At 41.7% G+C, this 19,045-nt stretch overlaps 1 protein-coding gene across 1 annotated transcript in view; it reads right to left on the reverse strand.

Annotated features, from left to right (window-relative positions):
* The window catches only part of myo5aa (myosin VAa), a 59,654-nt gene that overhangs the window by 22,922 nt on the left and 17,687 nt on the right, over nt 1-19,045 (reverse strand). The window contains exons 7-19 of the mRNA XM_047364200.1: nt 14,583-14,664; nt 11,799-11,906; nt 11,542-11,648; nt 11,062-11,327; nt 9,798-9,879; nt 9,528-9,668; nt 8,694-8,819; nt 6,826-6,909; nt 2,676-2,831; nt 2,432-2,529; nt 2,197-2,283; nt 778-886; nt 426-637 (exon numbers count right to left, since the gene is read on the reverse strand). Coding sequence (XP_047220156.1) covers nt 426-637; nt 778-886; nt 2,197-2,283; nt 2,432-2,529; nt 2,676-2,831; nt 6,826-6,909; nt 8,694-8,819; nt 9,528-9,668; nt 9,798-9,879; nt 11,062-11,327; nt 11,542-11,648; nt 11,799-11,906; nt 14,583-14,664 — 1,658 coding nt within the window. The remainder of the gene's footprint in view (nt 1-425; nt 638-777; nt 887-2,196; nt 2,284-2,431; nt 2,530-2,675; nt 2,832-6,825; nt 6,910-8,693; nt 8,820-9,527; nt 9,669-9,797; nt 9,880-11,061; nt 11,328-11,541; nt 11,649-11,798; nt 11,907-14,582; nt 14,665-19,045) is intronic.

The following is a 19,045-nucleotide window of genomic DNA, read 5'->3' on the forward strand; positions in this document are numbered from 1 at the left end:
AATGTAAATAACACTTGAGATTTGTGTAGTTTTATTATCATTTATCTCCATAATTGAACAATAGTTAAGAACAAAGAAAAAAAGCTGATCAAAAATGGTTAAAAAAAAGACTACAAAATTATTTGTACTGTATGCATGTACTGTAAATTGCAGCCAGAGCACAAATCAGTTGTTGTGACTCTACCTGCAATTTTTCTCTTTTAATAAATGTTGTGACACATCCAATATGTTGCTTGAATTGTTGTGGTTAAGTTAACTGTGCAGTTGGAGCGATATCTAACTTTTAATAGAGTACATCTGACCTGACGCTGCAAGGCAACTAAACATCCCTACACTGTTTGCCTAAGCCGCCAAGGCAGGACCCATAAAATAAAAAAGTCAGTGAATATCATGACTGTAATATATATTTTTAACTGGCCACCTACCATCGAGCCTGGTATCCTCTGGTAAACCTCTGAATGGTGATAGCGGCGCTGCGCTGGCGCAGGTACTTCTTGCGTGCCAACCAGCAGCGGATGGTCTTCTGGATGCGGATGCAGGCGGCACGCAGCTTGTCCGCCCTCAGTTTTTCCAGATAAGCCACCTGGCCGGCTCTGAAGAAGATTTTAGTCTTACCAAATTGATACTTATCCTGGTCCTGAGGAGGAGACAGAAGTAAAGAATGGAAAGAACAAAAAAGAGGAAATTCGCCATTTGTGAGATTACTAAAAAAGGACATATTAATTGTTAGTAATAAAAATAAAAAAAATGTGGATGAGAATAAAGAGTCCATCTAACTTGTACTAATTTCTCCAGGACATTCCTGCAGGTCAGCTTCTTATCAGGGAGAACATCCTTCTGCTTCATCAGCACTCTGTAACGGCTGAAGAACTCCTGGTACGTCCATCTGACAAAACACACAAGCACGCACCACGCACACACACAACTGAGTGTCCTTTTCATATAATCATAATTAAATCATCCAGTCATGGTGAAATGAAAGTACACAACATTTAAATTTTATAGTTACATTTATACAATTTAGGAAGTACTTATTTTTCACCAATCTGTGTAGTTTGGTTTAATACACTTCAGCTTAAAAGGAAATTATTTTAGAAGCTGGTAAACACTAGATGACTTTTACATTAAGACCCTAGATGTGACACAGGATGTACCTTCTTTTTTTAACATGACCAAATGGAATTTACACAAAATGGATTATCTGCAAAATATAAAGTGTTACTGTAGGTAAAATGATGCATAGAGAGTTTATACTATAAAGCAACATCAGAATATCTGAGACTTACTGAGAAATGTTACATCTGAGCAGCCATGACAGGTGATTGGCCAGTCATGAATTAAAAACCAAATGTTTTGGCTAACCACCAATAAATAGAAGCTCAGATTACTCTAACAAAAGAAGAAAAGAAGAAGCTTTTGGAAAGAAAATTGAACTTTGTGAGAAGACATGTCATCAGTTCATTCAGGCTGCTACTTTTAAACAGCGGTTGACACAACAGTAAATAACAAAGCTTAAAATACTGCAGCACAGGGGTTCTGTTTTGTCCTGAGCTTTCAGCCTCCGTCTGTGGAGGAACATGCTATATTTGGAAATGTTAGAAATATTAGTTATTATAATGGTCTACTAATGCTAAATGGAATACACAGAGACTGTAGTCTGTAAGGCTGATTGTGCTAAACCCTTAATATAGGATGCTGAAGAAAGTTTAAAATTCCACCTCAGTGATCATGTTTTCATTGTTTCAAAATAATAGTAAAATAAAGTTTAACTGCAGAGGTTCTGTAACCGACTTATTTCTCACACACACAACGCCTCCTAATATAAATAATTTACAATCAATCAAATAAAGGCTCCTATGTAGTTACAATAAATGAATAAATATGTTTTTTTCACCTCAAATGTTGGTCTGACACAGATATTTACTTTGAATATACCATTTAAAAATAAAATTAACATATTTTACTATGGTGCACTTATACATTTTGAAAAGTGCTATGGTTTTAGATAAATCTAACACATCTGTCCAATAATAACCTGGAGTGTTTAACTGCATTAGATTTCCTTAAATGCAGAGAAAGAGATGGCTCTGTATTTATCCGTAAATACGTTGAATTTTGTTGTTTATAGTACTTATAGAGAGGTCAGAATCAATCGTAGCTTTCAACTCATTTTTTGTTGCAGGCATGTTTCAGTACCTGGACGGGAAGCCGGCGGCAGAGATGCGGATGGTTTCCAGGACGCCACAAGCTCTGAGCTGCTGCACTGCTCGCTTAGGATCAAACCTGCCAACAGCACATATCCAGAGTCAGCATGTTCATCTGTGAGGCACACTGGAACCAAGAGTGTGACTGGGCTACATTATTCCCAACACAGTAAAGCCTAATTAGTAAAACAAAAATATACAGAGATGCAAATAGGGAGGAGACTCACGAGAAGGCTAGCTTGAAGTCATTGGGTTTGATGCAGCGGACATAGTGTGGAGTGGTGGCGTTCAAAGTCTCCATCAACATTTGGAGGGAGTTCCGAAACTACAAGAGAGAACCAGCATCCTCATCATTCCTCCATATTACTATAGTGAAGAACAATAACTTTTTTCAGGGTGCTTTGTTATGAGATGGTATCACTATGTGAGCCTGACTCATATGATGACCCTGTAGGGGGCATTGATGACCACCTGACAGCCCACGGTCTTCTTGTGCTCCTTGCTGCTCTTGTCCCGACCCTTGTCCGGTTTGATGCTGAGCCTGGTTCGGCCCCCAGTGCCGGGCACCTGGCCAGTCGGGGTGGTGGCCTTCTCCTCGTCCTGGAACAGCTCCACCAGCAGGTTGAACTGGAAACGACAGCCCAGGTAAACTATAACTGATACTATGAGACACAGAGGGTTTACCATTGCTAGGTTTAATGTTTTCACCATTAATATGATGTTAAACTACAGAATAATCTAGCCATGCTATTTAGATCTTCGTAAGCATTGCACACAGGCGTACAAAGCAATGACAGCAATGTGCTTGTACCTTAAATCACTAATCTTTTTACTTTTTAATCTCATAAAACTGAGCATTAGTGTTTGTTACTCTTTATAAGAAACACAGATGTGATGGTTAATCAGCATCAACATTTTATTTTCAATAGGTGAATAAATCTATCAATTAGTTCTTAAGAAATTCACTGAAAGTCAGAAGTTAAAAAAGAACAAAAACGGTGAAAATGTTAATGTTCGGTCATGTATGATGAGGCCATATATGACCCTATGGCATAATCCTGCCATAGTGTTAGGACGTAAACATTGCCACTCATGTCCCATTCAACGCTGAGGCGATATGATGAAGATGCTGTGTTATACGTGCAGCTTCGTGTCGTCCTGCTGAGTTTAGAGCCAGCACCATGCTGCTTCTCTAACCAGCATCATTAAGCAGGACAGCCACAGTGCCTTCAGCAGCTGCTCGCTCTCAGCTTCACTCTGGAAGATAAAAATGCCCTCCTTCCTTTGTCCCTTACTGTGGAGATGAATCCTTACTTCTCTCCCTGCAGTGCCACTGTTGATCCCACCCCCATGCAGCAAACAAAGGCGCGCACACACACATACACACACGGACACACACACAACTTCAAACTCCTCAGTGCTGTTAGAGTGTAATAACTCGGTGACACAAAGAAAGACAAGGAAGGAAGAAAGGCAAACAGCTGAATGAAGAGCTATGGGCGCACTAGCGTTCTCAGAGCACTTCTGATTACCTTCTGCTGGCAGGGAAGGTTGTCATGATGAGGACAGAACCAAACATACATGGACAACATATGGAAAAACAGTTACAAAGAAACACATGGCATTAAAAGTAAAAGTTAAAAGAAAACCCATATTCCAAACAACCAGACAGCTCAAAATGATGATCACCCTATTCTAAACAGCCATATAAAACAAAAACAAAGGAAAAAAGGCAGACAGACAATGAATGGAAGGAAACATGACTTTTTAAAATGTTAATATGGGTTTTCAGTGAAACATTCAGATCTGAAGTCAGTAAAAACAAATTCTTCCATGGGGAAGAATTTATTCTTTAGATCCACAACCGACCACATGTCAATTCTTCTTTATTAAACTGCTCTTTGCACAGTGAAGAGGAAGGTGACAAACAATATCTCTGTCAGCCTGGGTATTTTTATAAATACAATACAAAATCTTCCATCAGTTCTAATGAAATTCCTAAATTGCAGGCATGTCGGGAAACCACTAAAATCCAGCAGCACATTGATCAGAGCTGCAGACCCCTCTGTGTCCCGTGGCTCTCGGCAGTTTAGAGCAGAGGAGAGCACATTTTCTTCTAATCTGAATCTGTTTTGAACTGCTTACAGGTTCACAAAGGATTACAGCAGAAATGCTGAACTTACTTTGGGGAAAAAAGGCACATATAAAATGATCTGATCATATAAAAATAAAATATGATGCAAACCATAATAGTATGCATAACAATTTATAGACATTGTTAAACTTTCAGACTCTACTGCAGCTGCACCTGCTGGAAGATCTGGACTTCTGAACTGGTTTACAATGCTCTGAAAAACTATTCCTACCCTTTAAACATTTTTACATTTTGTCGCATTACAACCACAAACTGCAATGCCTTTTATTAGGTTGTTATGACACAGACCAACACAAAGTGGTGGATAATTGTAAACTGGTGAAGAGAAAATGGCACAGGTTTAAAATGATGTATTAAAAAATCTGTATAATGTCGCACGCATTTGTATTTAGCCTATTAAATCTGATACCCCTAAATAAACTCTTGTGCAGATAACTACTTTTAAAAGTCACTTAATTAGTAAAATAGTCCTCTTGGTGTAATTGTATCTCATATTAAATGCAGCTGTACTGTTAAGACCTCAGAGGTTTGTTGGAGAACAATCAGAACCATGAAGATAACCACAGCAGACAGGCAAGGGAGAAGGTTGTAAAGACGTTTATAGCAGAGTTAGGTTATATAACAATATCCCAAGCTTTAAGCATCCCACAGACCTTTGACAATGCATCAACTGAAAATTAAAAAAGCATGGCTAAACATCTAACAAGATATGGCCATCCACCTAAACTGGCAGGCCCAGCAAGGAGACCATTAACAGAGAAGCAACCAAGAGGCTGATGGTAACACTGGGGGAGCTGCAGAGATCCCAAGCTCACGTGGGGGAATCTGGTAATAAAAATAATTAGGTGTGCATTCCACAAATCTGACATTTATGGACGAGTTGCAATAAGAAAACAATATGAAGTCCCTTTTGCAGTTTGCCAGAAGTACTGAACGAAGCAAACATGTGACCTGAAGGAGCTTGGGGCAGAAAAAAACAAAACTGAACATTTTGACCTACATACAAAGCTCTATGTGGGAAAGAAAACTCAAACTGAACATTAGCCTGAAAATACCAATCCCATGGTTACACATGGTGGGGGCAGCGTCATGCTGTGGAGATGTTTTTCTACAGCAGGGACAGGTGGGCTGGTCAAAGTTGATAAAAAAGATAAATGGAGCTAAATACGGAGAAGTCCTAGAAGAAAACACTGGAGACCTTCCATCAGGACAACAACCCTGAACATGCAGCCAGAGCTGCAACAGAATGGTTTAGTTCAAAGCACTGTCATGTGTTAGAATGACCTAGACCTAAATCTAACTGAGAATCTGCAGCAAGACTTGAAAACCGATGTTAACAAACGCTCTCCACCTAATCTGACTGAGCTTGAGCTGTTCTGCAAAGAGCAATGAGCAGAAATTTCAGCCTCTAAATGTGCAGAGCTGGTAGAGGAGTACTCCAAAAGTCTTGCAGCCTTAATTCCAGTAAAAAGTGGTTTTATTATTGACTCTGAATAGAAACACATGAACAAATTTGCAGATTTCCATTTTTTAGGCAATTTTAGAAATTAGAGATATTTTCTTTTCTCTCCCACAATTATACACTACTTTCTGTTGGTCACCCTCACATACAATAAAATACATTGAGTTTGTGTTGGAACATGACGAAATGGGAAAAAGTTCAAGGGTCATGAATACTTTTGTGAGGCACTGCAGATAATCTTCTAATGAACTGCTGCCTTTTCTAATGAGATGTGACTCTGTCCACTTGTAGCGAATACAACAGACAGGTACATTTTATTCAACACCGAGAGCGTTCTGTGGTTCCCTATTCTTCTGGTAATGTGTTGAATGACAGTGGAATGAGTGGATAGTGGCTCATTATGTATATTTTGCAGAAATTATACAAAAAATAAAGAGAAAAAAATGAAAACACAAACTAACATGGAGGTTTTTATTTAAGCTAATTTATATCACTAACGCACGAAAGAGACTACATGTGGCTTGTAGGCTGATCCGTAAATAACTACCTAACAGCTCACTGTTAAAGTATTTACAGACAACAGTGGCATCAGGCTGCTGTAAAATGGCTGTTTAGTTTTTATTTCATTTTGTCCTTTTTCGTCTTGGACACACAAGCCAGTGAACCAAGTATGTATGTTGAAGTTTTAAATAAAACCTACCATTACATGTCCGTAAAAAAAAGATTTTTCAGACCGAGACTACTGATGTCTAGATGGTGTCACCACCCTCACATGGTCAGTAGAGGGAGCTGTTTCCCCGATCCTTCAGGTGAAATCTACAGTCTAAAACTTCTCACAGCTTGTCCTGAAAAGGCGATTTGAAAGAGCAGCAGCCTTCTTTTTTTTTTTTTCCCCAAATCATTTTTTTTTTCTTGAAGTCTAACATATTTAAAGTAGATTTAGGATTGTTTGTACGATCTGCTTCTGGTTGGATAAATTACCGTGGAGTTGCAGAGTGTCTCACCTTGCTGGCTTTCAGCACATTGATCTGTTCTTCGTTTACTGTGTCCTTATTCTTCTCCAGAAAACCCTCACACTGGTACTCTACCTGCTCAACAAGAACAGCAGCCTGTGTTACAGCAGGGGAGTTGTCACATGCATGTCTCAAGGTCCTAATGTACATTTTGTTTTAAATATATCACATCAAGGAGAGCAAATTGATGATTAAAACACCTCTCAAGAAGACCACTGATAATGCCACAAGAGATCATAGAGAAGCATTATTTGGTCCTTGACCTGCTTATCAATTTCTACTGAAAAACTAACAACAGATGTGCACAGATATGTTGGCACCTCTGTGTAATAAGCCTTAAAATGAACTCCTCTTTGACTGCAGTAGCAGAATCTCACACTTTTCCTTTCTGTTTGAAAAATCAAACCTTTAATTTAAGCATATTTATTAAGTAGGGAAATCAATCCATTTATAGATATCATTGCTTTAACAAAATCCCTGTAGCACAATTATTGGTACCCCTAACGACACCTTTAAAATGTAACTAAAGCATTTTTTATCTTTAAGTTGATCACAGTTTTGAGGAACTTCTAATTCACAATTCAAGGTTTCCTGTTTCCCTGGGGTACAAATATGACGAGGCACAGAGGTCCATTTCTTTTAGCCAATGGCCAAAAGGCTTGACGAGGACCCAAATTAATTTTGCCATTATGAACAGTAAGCAAAAGGGTAAGGGTTGTAAAAAAATAAAAGGAAAAAAAGATCTTCATCATCAAGTACCAGGCTGCAAAGAAAAACAAACTTTTGCAAGATTTTATTTTGAAAAACTGGAAGCCTCCGTCTATCTACATCTGATACAAAGCCAAGAGTGAGCAGGAAGACAAGCATGTTTGCACTGACACACAGTTATTTGTTCAGTTAAATTGTCTTTGCATTTGTGAGGTGTTATGCTCTTCTGTAATAAGCAAACACTATACAATACACCCCTCAATGGTCTAATAACTAGCCGAGCCAGCGGGTCCTTAGGGGGGAAAAAAAGGTTGCGGACCACTGCATCAGAGGCTACCTACACACAGACTTGTTGCTAAAGAGACCTGCCAGAAAAAGCCTTTTCTGTTCTACCATCACAAACGTAATGCTGGGGTTTAACCCTATGCTTTGGTCAGCAGGAACAAATTTCAGAGCCTTTCAGAAAAAAAATACATTAGGTGGGATGGCATCAGACAAAGGATGAATATGTGGTAAAGCCCCTCACATCCATTGTTGAATATAGTGGAGGATCCGTCATGCTGTGGGTTGGTTTGCCTTACTGTGGGACTGATAACCTTGCTGGAGTGCACAAAATACCAGGAGACTCGACCAGTAAACTGAAACAAGGATCTTGATTGTGCCTTTAGAAGTGAAAATGATCTAAAACACCAGACCCAGACCTCTGGAACACAGAGAGAAATCATTGACCATTACTTTTGGTTTAATCTCTTTAAATCATCCAATCATGTGAAATGTTATAGAGAAGGACTAAGTGTTGTCTTTCTGACAAAAGGTGGGTGCAACCAGGAATTTATAATTTTTTTCAGAAACAATTAATAAATATGCACAAACTAAAGGTTGTAATTGAGACTGTGCTCCTGCAATATGAAATGAGCGGATGAATGAATTCAGTTTTTAAAATCTCTACCAGTAATGCCAACAAAGTGTCTCTCCACTTACCTAAAACAAGAAAAGTCCTTGCTGTCACTTCCCTATAACCCTCACGCAGTCATTGTAGCCAACATGTTTCATAAACGTCTCATACTTTAAGCCAATACAAGTTACAGTGTGACCTTGGCTTAATGATTAAAACCGTGAAACACGGAAAAACATATATTTGACCATCCCACCTTATCAGCAAAATGTTGGATGATGAAGGCACGGTTAGACATGCGTGGCTTCTCAAACAGGGAACAAGTCTTTAGGTGGGTGTTGTACAGTTTCTGGGCCCATGAATCATCTGAACCTTTTGGCATCTGAAGAAAACAGAGAGAAACAATCACTAAAACTAAGAAAACATGTACTTGTTTTTATATATATGCATGTCATAATTGTTCCACAGATAATGCAGAAAAAATGTTTTTAATACAATTTTTTACAGTTTCTAAAAAGAAAAAAATCCTAACCATAGTGGCACCAGTGCGACCCACCTCAAATGTCAACATTCTACAAAATGACCTTGCAGAGATTGAGAGCCACAGAGAGATAAGATGGCATATCTGACTTTCTGCCTACGATGAAAATGGTGCAAACTGGAACCATTAGTACAGACAGAACTCAGTGGCTCAGTCAAACTATATGTGTAGGAGGGACCCGTTTAAAAACCAAATGAGAACTACTGACATGTCCACAAGCAAAAACTGAAAAGCAGAATGTGGATGTGAAGTACAAACGCCCCTGGATGACATGCAGAAGAGACAAACTTTACATTAATCATGAACTTTTCATCCCACCTGTAGCATAAATAGGTTTTACATCTCAGACAATGCAGAGTTTTGGAGAAAGGTAGCGAGAAAGGAACAAGATGTAAAATAAATGACATGGCCTGTACACTTTATGATGTTTGCGCTGCAAACATTTGTTTTATAAGCATGAAGCCCTTATACCTTGTCCACAAAAACCTCAAAATATTCTCCTGGCTTTATATAAAAGGATGTTCCATGTTTCTTGCTCTGACTCTGTACCTTGCACTCTTCGTCCAGCAGGTCCAGGATGCCCATCTTAGCTTCTATGAGGTTGATGCAGGGCTGATTATCGTAGAAGTCGATCAAAGTCCAGGGGATCTGCTCCTTCATGTACTCCTCCTGCTCCAGCTTGAACACATGCTGTGCTCACACAAAATAACATAAAAAAATAAACATATTTTTGTTTATTACTTCCAAAAACCAAATAAAAAAAAACCTTTGTCAGTAAGTATAGTAGGCAGTTCAGAGGGTAAAAACCATGCTGCTCACCATGTTGAACTGCTGCTGGAGCTTCTCATTAGCGTAGTTGATGCAGAATTGCTCAAAACTGTTGATTTCAAATGTTTCAAACCTAAAGAGCCAAAAGATCAGGAATAAAGCAGTGCATTACACTGGACTTGCACTATAAACCTGCAACACCAACATACTGACATAAAAATGTAGATCACGGTCATGTACTTTTTAATCACTGTGATACTGTGGTATTTTTGCCATATTTTGATGATGCATTACACTGAATGTCTAAACACAAGTTGTAGCTGAGCAAAGAGATGATAATCAGAGAAGCAGTCAAACAGGTTCATGATGACTCTGGAGGAGCTGCAGAGATCAACATCTAAGCTGGGACAGTTGTCAATGGGACAACTATTAGTAATCCTCCACAAAATTGGCCTTCATTGAAGAAGGATAAGAAGAAATTATTCAGCCATAAGAAGTCCAGTTGCCACAAGCTGTGTAGGAGACAGCAAATGTGGAGGAAGGGGTCCTTGTCAGATAAAACCACAAAGTTTTTTTGCAAACATGCAAAATGTTATGTGTGGCAGAAAGCTGACACTGCAGATTACACTAAACATGACATCTTCATGGTGGAACATGGTGGTGGTAGCATCATGCTGTGGGGATGCTTATGTTCAGTTGGAAAAGGGAAGCTGGTAGGACTTGATGGGAAGATGGATGGAGCTAAATACAGGACAATCCTGAAAGAAGACCTGTTAGAGGCTGCAAAAGACTTGAGACTGGTCCAGAGATTCTCCTTTCAGCAGTGTAAGCATGGCCTAGTCAAAGTTCAGAGCTAAACCAAACTGACAATCTATGGCAAGACTAAAAAGATGTTCATGGAAGCTCTCCATCAAAGCTGAGGGAACCTGAGAAGAATAAGCAAACAATGTTGACTCAAGATGCACAAATCCGTTAGGGACATGGCCTAAACACTGCTGTAATTGAGAAAAAGGTGGTTGTAAGTTGATGAATGTGAAATAATTTCAGGTGTATGAATGCTTGTGGAAAGCATTGTGGGTATGGTAGTCTTTGGTACCTCAAGGCAAAGCTACATTGCTTGCGTCTCACTTCTGTGACCAGGCCTTCAGCCATCTCTCTCAAAGTCTGGAACCTGCATCACTGGTTTCATTTAACATGACTCTTTAGCCTCTTGGTTTTAGGCCTTCTGATCCACATCATTTTCATCTTTCTGTCTCTTCATTGGCCCACTGCACGCTGATCCATTAACCACAGGTTAGCTGCTGCTCATACGTACCCATAAATGTCAAGGACTCCAATGAAGGAGTGTTGTTTAACACTGGTGACCAGAGCCTTGTTTACGTGTTCTACAATCCAGCTGAACAACTTGGCATAGATATGTTTGGACAGAGCGTCACGAGCGTTGGTGGCCTGAAGTCGAGGGAGGGGCTTGATATAAGTCTCTGTGGCCGTCTTCAGCTTCCTGTGGCACAGCCAGTGGGACATGTTCTGATAGGTCACGCCCACCAGCTCACAGAACGCCGTCAGGTGCCGATTGTTGGGCTAAAGCAGAGAGCAAAGATGTTCATTTTCTGAACACATCAGAAACTCAACATTAATCAAAATCTAAGCAGCTGAACCTTTTTCTGGCTCATTGTCACATGTTTTTCTATTGTCATGAAACTATTGCTTTGCATTTATCTATATAAATATATATCCAGAAAGTAAGTTCTAGGAACCATTTCTAATGCTGATAAAAAAAACACTGTATCCTCACTGCAATAAGGCTGCTGTCTGAATCTCTGTCTTTTATCTCCACGTTTCCAAGGTGAAGAATAGCAGCCAAAACTTGGAATAAGCCAATCTGGTAGGACTCATTGATACCTGCAAAACACAAAGGCAGACAAACAGATTTATCAAATGCATAGCATGTGCTGCCCTTTGGAAGCAGGCGAATCCAGCAGTCAGAGGAGTTAACAGAAAGCTACAATGCAGAATGTGTGGAAACAGATAAAACACAAATGTTTGTTTTACCCAGAAGTGTGAAGGCATGGCGAGTAGTGCGAAGCTCTTTGGCGTCGTCTACGCCTTCAATGACAGGACTGCGACCCTGCCTGGTGTAGAGGAAGTCATTTGCGATGCCTGAGAGGAGAAAGACGCATTATTTCTAGGTATTTAGTTATATATGTGCAACATGGGTAAAAGTGTAAACTGAAAACTTGGTTTATTCTCTTAATTAAACTATATTAACAACAGTGTTACAAACACCAAAGGCTTCAATGATTCAAGTCTGTGCTTCAGCTAACCTTGCAAGTAAGCAGAGCAAGAATCCAGACAAGAAGATAAACAGGAGAATAAACTAAAGAAGTGATCCATAGTGGTCAAAAAAAGTCAGATTTTTTTTAGTTCTAGATTAAAGTGAGGAAAACACTCTTCGAGGCGTAAAACACACAAGATACGTCTTTATGGACTCGTGCAAAATACAATTGTCGGTTATTGACCAAATGTCCTTCATTTGGATTAGAGATGCGCAGAAAAATTCCCTGGTGATTGGAATTGGATGATTTTTAGTTTTTTGCCTTAGACCAGTATCTCAAGCATACAACCTTTTTCAAGTTAAGGAACGTACTTTACCAAAGCGCTAACAGGTTGTGCTGACAACTAAACTCTTTGGTGTGGACAGTGTTGCTGAGCAAAGAATAACTGAAGTTAGCTACTTCAGTTGATAGCTATAAACTGAAAAAATAAAGCAATAATATTGTCTAAAACTCTGTTAAACAGCAACCACTCTCTCACACATGCAGTGTGATGTCGTCTCTGCTTATAATACACTAATGAACCCTGACCGCAAAAAAGCTACAAAAAGGATTTTCCATTCTGTTCTGACATCTTCTTATATTACAGAGAAATCAGAATCCGCTAAATGGATACTGGCTGATCAAGAAGAACTGGTGATCAGAAATCAGATGAAAAAATCTGATTGGTGCATCCCTAATTTTTTACAAAATCTGGAAATGTGTCCAGGGCACATTTCCTCTGGGCACAACCACCATGTGATATGGCGAGGTCCTGCAAGACAAATGAAATCAAAAGCACTTGAGAGATGATACCCTAACTTTCCCACAATCAGGTCCTTTATACACATTTAACACTTAATTAGGGTATGGCCTGTTGCCTGGCAACAAGAGGCGCTGACATGACTGTGACAACCACTCTATTAACAGGGCCAGGAAGTCAGCAGGAGAGGAAAAGACAGCAGCTGTGACTGTGTGTGTGAGAGAGAGAGCTAATGCCAACTGAGTGGGGGTAGGTAATGGTGCCAGAAGTGTGTGCGTGTGTGTGTGTGTGTGTGTGTGTGTGTTGTCTAAAATCAGAAATCAGGATGAGCAGGTGCAGGTCCACTATGGGAGCCTGTTCAACTACTGACTCAGTGAGTAAGTTGTTGCTGCAGGAACATGATTGGATACATCTGAATGATATAACACATAATGAAGTGTGCTGCTGGGGTGGGGGGTAAATATCATCACCACATTTTAAAATAATAAAATCAGGATTTTATCCATCCTCTAAATATTTTATGAATTGCACTACTCAAAGTCAAAGTTCTTAAAGATACATGAGAAAACTGTGGACAAAAAACATTTCTTCACAGATTTTAATCAGTTGGTGCAATTTTTGACAACTTGTGTCAAGCACAATGAACATTTATCAATTACTTTGACATATTTAAGTCTTGAAGCAACCCCAACTCTTAGACTTTTATCCCAAAATTGTTATTTTTTATATTTTAATAAAAAATGTAGACAAGATCAGCAGGACTCTAGAATAGAGCACTCCTGCAACATAGTCTACGAGGCTAAGGAAAAGTAGACAAATGAAACTGAAGCTGCAGAAGAACAGAGTGTATGGGTTTTATGACCTTCCTGCTTCAGCAGGTAGTAAACATGTTGCAATTCTTCACAAGGCATGGGCTGGTTACAAGGATCGCCGTTCCCTACAGTTCAGTGAGAAAATGCTGGAGTGACCGGAATAAAGCAATGTAGCGCTACCCCTCCCCACCTTTTGCTGTGCACTGACAGCCAGCTGAAAAAAGACCACCTTATTCTACTCTTGCTTACAAAAAAGACAAAATTGACTGTTAGGAAATATTTTGTGGGACAAAAAAGCCTGAAAACTTAAGGAATGCCACCCATCACTGGTTGATGTAAACCTTTAGAACTAAAGTTGGTAGGCTACAAGCGAGATGTTTGTGAAGCAGCTGACTGCAGGTTCCCTACCGAGGTAGATAGCCCCACTTATTAACAAGCTAATATCAGATTGTTATACTCCCACTGTTACTCTATTAAGAGCAAAATGGCAAAAACGGTTGAATATTTTATGCAGTGAAAAAGGTTCCCTAAGAACAATTTCTAAATATTTCTAAATCATTTAAATGTTTGTGCTGCTAAAACACATGGTATTTTAACTGAAGTGATTATACCCCAACAAACTTATAATGGCTTTATATGAGATAACATTTTATATCAAAAAGCCTTATTCAAGCTCTAAAGTAAATTAACTCAAATGCACTGGAAGAAAATAAAATAGAAGTAGCTGTAAAATTAAACAAAATCTTTATTTTCTATTTTGTTTTGGTTATTAAGCAAATACAGTAGATAGGGTCCTGCAACTCTTAGGATGTAGAGAGCAACCACAGATAAAACCCAGAAAGGTCAAAGTGCCCAGATATTTTAACCTGAACACACGTTTCCAGAGAGTGTTTTCTGCTTTCTGGTGTAATGTGAAGGATGTGAGGAGGTAGACATGCATGTAACTTACTTAGCCTCAGATTCTTGAACTCAGGCAGGTTAGCTGATGCACAGAGTTGATAGAAGATGTGATAATTCCTCTCCTCGTCCGCCTGAAGTACGGCAGGAAGAACAAATAAACATAAGAAACCTGATAACACACAAGCTACGAGAAGATCGGTATATTTAGATAAAATCATTTCATTCATCGTGATAGAGCATTCATATTACAAATGCATGATTTAACAGTTTTAAAAGTGGAAGATCTGGAAACAGCACCTTGCTCCAGGGCACACAAACACACTTACAGGAAATGGAAATGAAACATGTGACCATATGTATTCCACTCATACCAGAAAATCAGTGATGCACATTAAAATCCAGTAAAACCAAAATAAGTGTCAGCCTGTAGTTAAAAACTTACCACCACACCTGATGACCTCAAAATATGAAGTCTGGTACCTCTGACCCAGATCAGTACAGAAAAACACTCAAAATGCAAACCCAGACACACACACACTCCAAAATGGGTTTCTGGAGCTAGGTATGTAGACATTTGAGAAGAAAAGGTATTAGCCTTTGTTAGCAACATCCTCATTCCTCAATAGCGCCATCTGTGACACCAAAGTGTTTCTGTTCAGAAAGAAAATAGCTTTATTCTTTATTTAGAAGCTGCCTTCCTGGATCTATGAGTAAGCCACTACAATCTGCTGAGCATGTACATATATGTCATCTAAATGAGTAACACATAAAAGCAAAAAAATATATGTTTTTAAACAGTAGTTGGACAATGGCACTGAACAAACCAGACACTCAGACAGAAAGGGAAAAGCAAAGAAGACTTTATAAACTGCTCAGTACTTGTTCTGCTCAAAAAGCACCAGAGCTAGCCAGACAGCTACAGCCTAGGCAAATAAAAAAAAGGTCAGACCTGTTTTTTTGCTGCCTAATGTATAGATTTGATTAGAGCTTGCTTTTGCCTTGGAATCACTGGCACAGATGCTTACACTTTGTCACGTTTATTTTTAGACAAAGTGGTATTCATGCAATGTCTAAAAATGAACATTCAGTTCACAGTCTGATTTATAAATCCAAGCATTACTATCTTAGATATAGAGACAAGGAACAGCTCAGTCAGGTAGACCTTGTTGTTCTGCTGACTGAAGTAGATTCCCACAGTAGGCACTAGGTGTGATAGGTTCATTTTTTCATCTGACACTCGCATTACACTGTGAAATAACAGCAGCTCAAACCTACTGGACTATTTAGTGCCTCGCAGAAGCATCTCACTTCAACCTTTTCACATTACATATCTCACTTCACCCTCAGACTTTAATGTATCTGGGATTTATGTGATAGACCGACACAGAGTAGTGCATAATTATGAAGTAGAAGTAAAACGACCCATGGCTTTTAATTTTTTACGAATACAACTCTGAGAGGTTTGGCATGTATTTGTATTTACCAGTCTGAGTAAATATTTTGTAGAACCAGGGGTGTGTCCTGACCAGACTCGCACAGTCGATGAAGGGTACCTGTGAAAAATCTCAACTCTTGACAAAGGTTGTCAGTTGGTTTTTGGACTACACTTTTATAAGGCCACCAAAACACCTGAACACGCATGGATCTATGCATGTCCTCAGGGGCAGGTGTCCTGCAATTTTTAGATGCCTCTTCCAACTCTGGCGGACTTCAGTTTGAAACCCCTGATCTAAACCATTTCACTGTAGCTCTAGTTAAATGTTTAGGGTTGCTATCCTGCTCCAAGGTGAACCTCCACCTCAGTCTTAGCCACTCACATCTTTTCTGTTCAATCCATCATCAGCACTGACCAGATTTTCTGTCCCGGACATGGCCCCTCATGATGTTGTTTTGTTCACTGATGTTCTCCAACAAACCGCTGAGGCCTTCAGAGAACAGCTAGATTTATGAGATTAAATCATGCATTAGCCGGACTCTGTTTACTAACTATGTAACTCCTAAAGGCAACAGCTTCTCATGGGTTTTATGTAGAGGTATCAGAGTAAACAGAGCTGAATAGAAATACACACCACACTTTTCATATTTTTACTTGTAAACTGTTTTAAAAGCCATGTATCATTTTCCTTTCACATCGAAGTTGTGTGCTACTTTATGTTGGTTCGTTCGTTCGTCGTCTTCCGCTTATCCAGGACCGGGTCGCGGGGGCAGCAGACTCAGCAGAGACGCCCAGACGTCCCTCTCTCCAGACACCTGCTCCAGCTCCTCCAGGGGGAGCCCAAGGCGTTCCCAGGCCAGCCGAGAGACATAGTCCCTCCAGCGTGTCCTGGGCCGTCCCCTGGGCCTCCTCCCGGTGGGACGTGAATGGAACACCTCCCGAGGAAGGCGTCCAGGAGGCATCCGGTATAGATGCCCGAGCCACCTCAACTGGCTCCTCTCAATGTGGAGGAGCAGCGGCTCTACTCCGAGCTCCTCCCGGATGGCCGAGCTCCTCACCCTATCTCTAAGGGAGTGCCCGGCCACCCTACGGAGGAAGCTCATTTCAGCCGCTTGTATCCGTGATCTCGTTCTTTCGGTCATGACCCAAAGTTCATGGCCATAGGTGAGGGTAGGAACGTAGACCGACCGGTAAATTGAGAGCTTTGCTTTTCGGCTCAGCTCTCTCTTCACCACAATGGACCGGCACAGTGCCCCCATTACTGTGGCAGCTGCACCGATCCGTCTGTCGATCTCCCGCTCCATTCTTCCCTCACTCGTGAACAAGACCCCGAGATACTTAAACTCCTCCACTTGAGGCAGGAACTCCCCTCCAACCTGAAGAGGACAAGCCACCCTTTTCCGGTCGAGTACCATGGCCTCGGACTTGGAGGAGCTGATCCTCATCCCAGCCGCTTCACACTCGGCTGCGAACCGCCACAGCGCATGCTGTAGGTCTTGGCTAGAGGGGGCCAGCAGGACCACGTCATCTGCAAAAAGAAGAGACGAAATCCACTGGTCCCCAAACCAGACCCCCTCCGGCCCTTGGCTGCGTCTAGAAATCCTGTCCATAAAAGTTATGAACAGGACCGGCGACAAAGGGCAGCCCTGCCGGAGTCCAACATGCACTGGGAACAGGTCCGACTTAGTGCCGGCAATGCGGACCAAACTCCTGCTCCGCTCGTACAGGGACCGGATGGCCCCTAATAAAGGGCCCCCGATTCCATACTCCTGGAGCACCCCCCACAGGGCATCACGAGGGACACAGTCGAATGCCTTCTCCAGGTCCACAAAACACATGTGAACCGGTTGGGCAAACTCCCATGAACCCTCGAGCACCCTGTAGAGGGTATAGAGCTGGTCCAGTGTTCCACGGCTGGGACGAAAACCACACTGTTCCTCCTGAAGCCGAGGTTCGACTATCGGTCGGACTCTCCTCTCCAATACCCTGGCGTAGGCCTTACCAGGGAGGCTGAGGAGTGTGATCCCCCTGTAGTTGGAACACACCCTCCGGTCCCCCTTCTTATAAAGGGGGACCACCACCCCAGTCTGCCAGTCCAGAGGCACTGTCCCCGACCGCCACGCAATGTTGAAGAGGCGTGTCAACCATGACAGCCCTACAACATCCAGACACTTGAGGTACTCAGGGCGGATCTCATCCACCCCCGAAGCCTTGCCACCGCGGAGCTTTTTAACCACCTCGGTGACTTCAGCCTGGGTGATGAAAGAGTCCAACCCCGAGTCCCCAGCCTCTGTTTCCACCACGGAATGCGTGATGGCAGGATTGAGGAGATCCTCGAAGTACTCCTCCCACCGCCCGATAATGTCCTCAGTCGAGGTCAGCAGTCTCCCGCCCCCACTATAAACAGTGTTGGCAAAGCACTGCTTCCCCCTCCTGAGGCGCCGGACGGTTTGCCAGAATCGCTTCGAGGCCAACTGGTAGTCCTTCTCCATGGCCTCACCGAACTCTTCCCAGGCCCGAGTTTTTGCCTCTGCCACAGCCCGGGCCGCAGCACGCTTGGCCTCACGGTACCCGTCAGCCGCCTCAGGAGTCCCACAAGCCAACCACAGCCGATAGGACTCCTTCTTCAGCTTAACAGCATCCCTTACTGCCGGTGTCCACCACCGGGTTCTGGGATTGCCGCCACGACAGGCACCGCAGACCTTACGGCCGCAGCTATGGGCAGCAGCATCGACAATAGATGCAGAGAACATGGTCCACTCGGACTCTATGTCTCCAACATCCCCCGGGATCTGGTCGAAGCTCTCCCGGAGGTGGGAGTTGAATACATCCCTGGCCGAGGGCTCCGCCAGGCGTTCCCAGCAGACCCTCACTATGCGCTTGGGCCTGCCGAGTCTGTCCAGCTTTCTCCTCCTCCAGCGGATCCAACTCACCACCAGGTGGTGATCAGTGGACAGCTCAGCCCCTCTCTTCACCCGAGTGTCCAAAACATGCGGCCGAAGGTCTGATGATACGACAACAAAGTCGATCATCGACCTCCTGCCTAGGGTGTCCTGGTGCCAAGTGCACTGATGGAC

Source organism: Girardinichthys multiradiatus, chromosome 4 (assembly GCF_021462225.1).
Source record: "Girardinichthys multiradiatus isolate DD_20200921_A chromosome 4, DD_fGirMul_XY1, whole genome shotgun sequence".
NCBI classification, from domain to species: Eukaryota; Metazoa; Chordata; class Actinopteri; order Cyprinodontiformes; family Goodeidae; genus Girardinichthys; species Girardinichthys multiradiatus.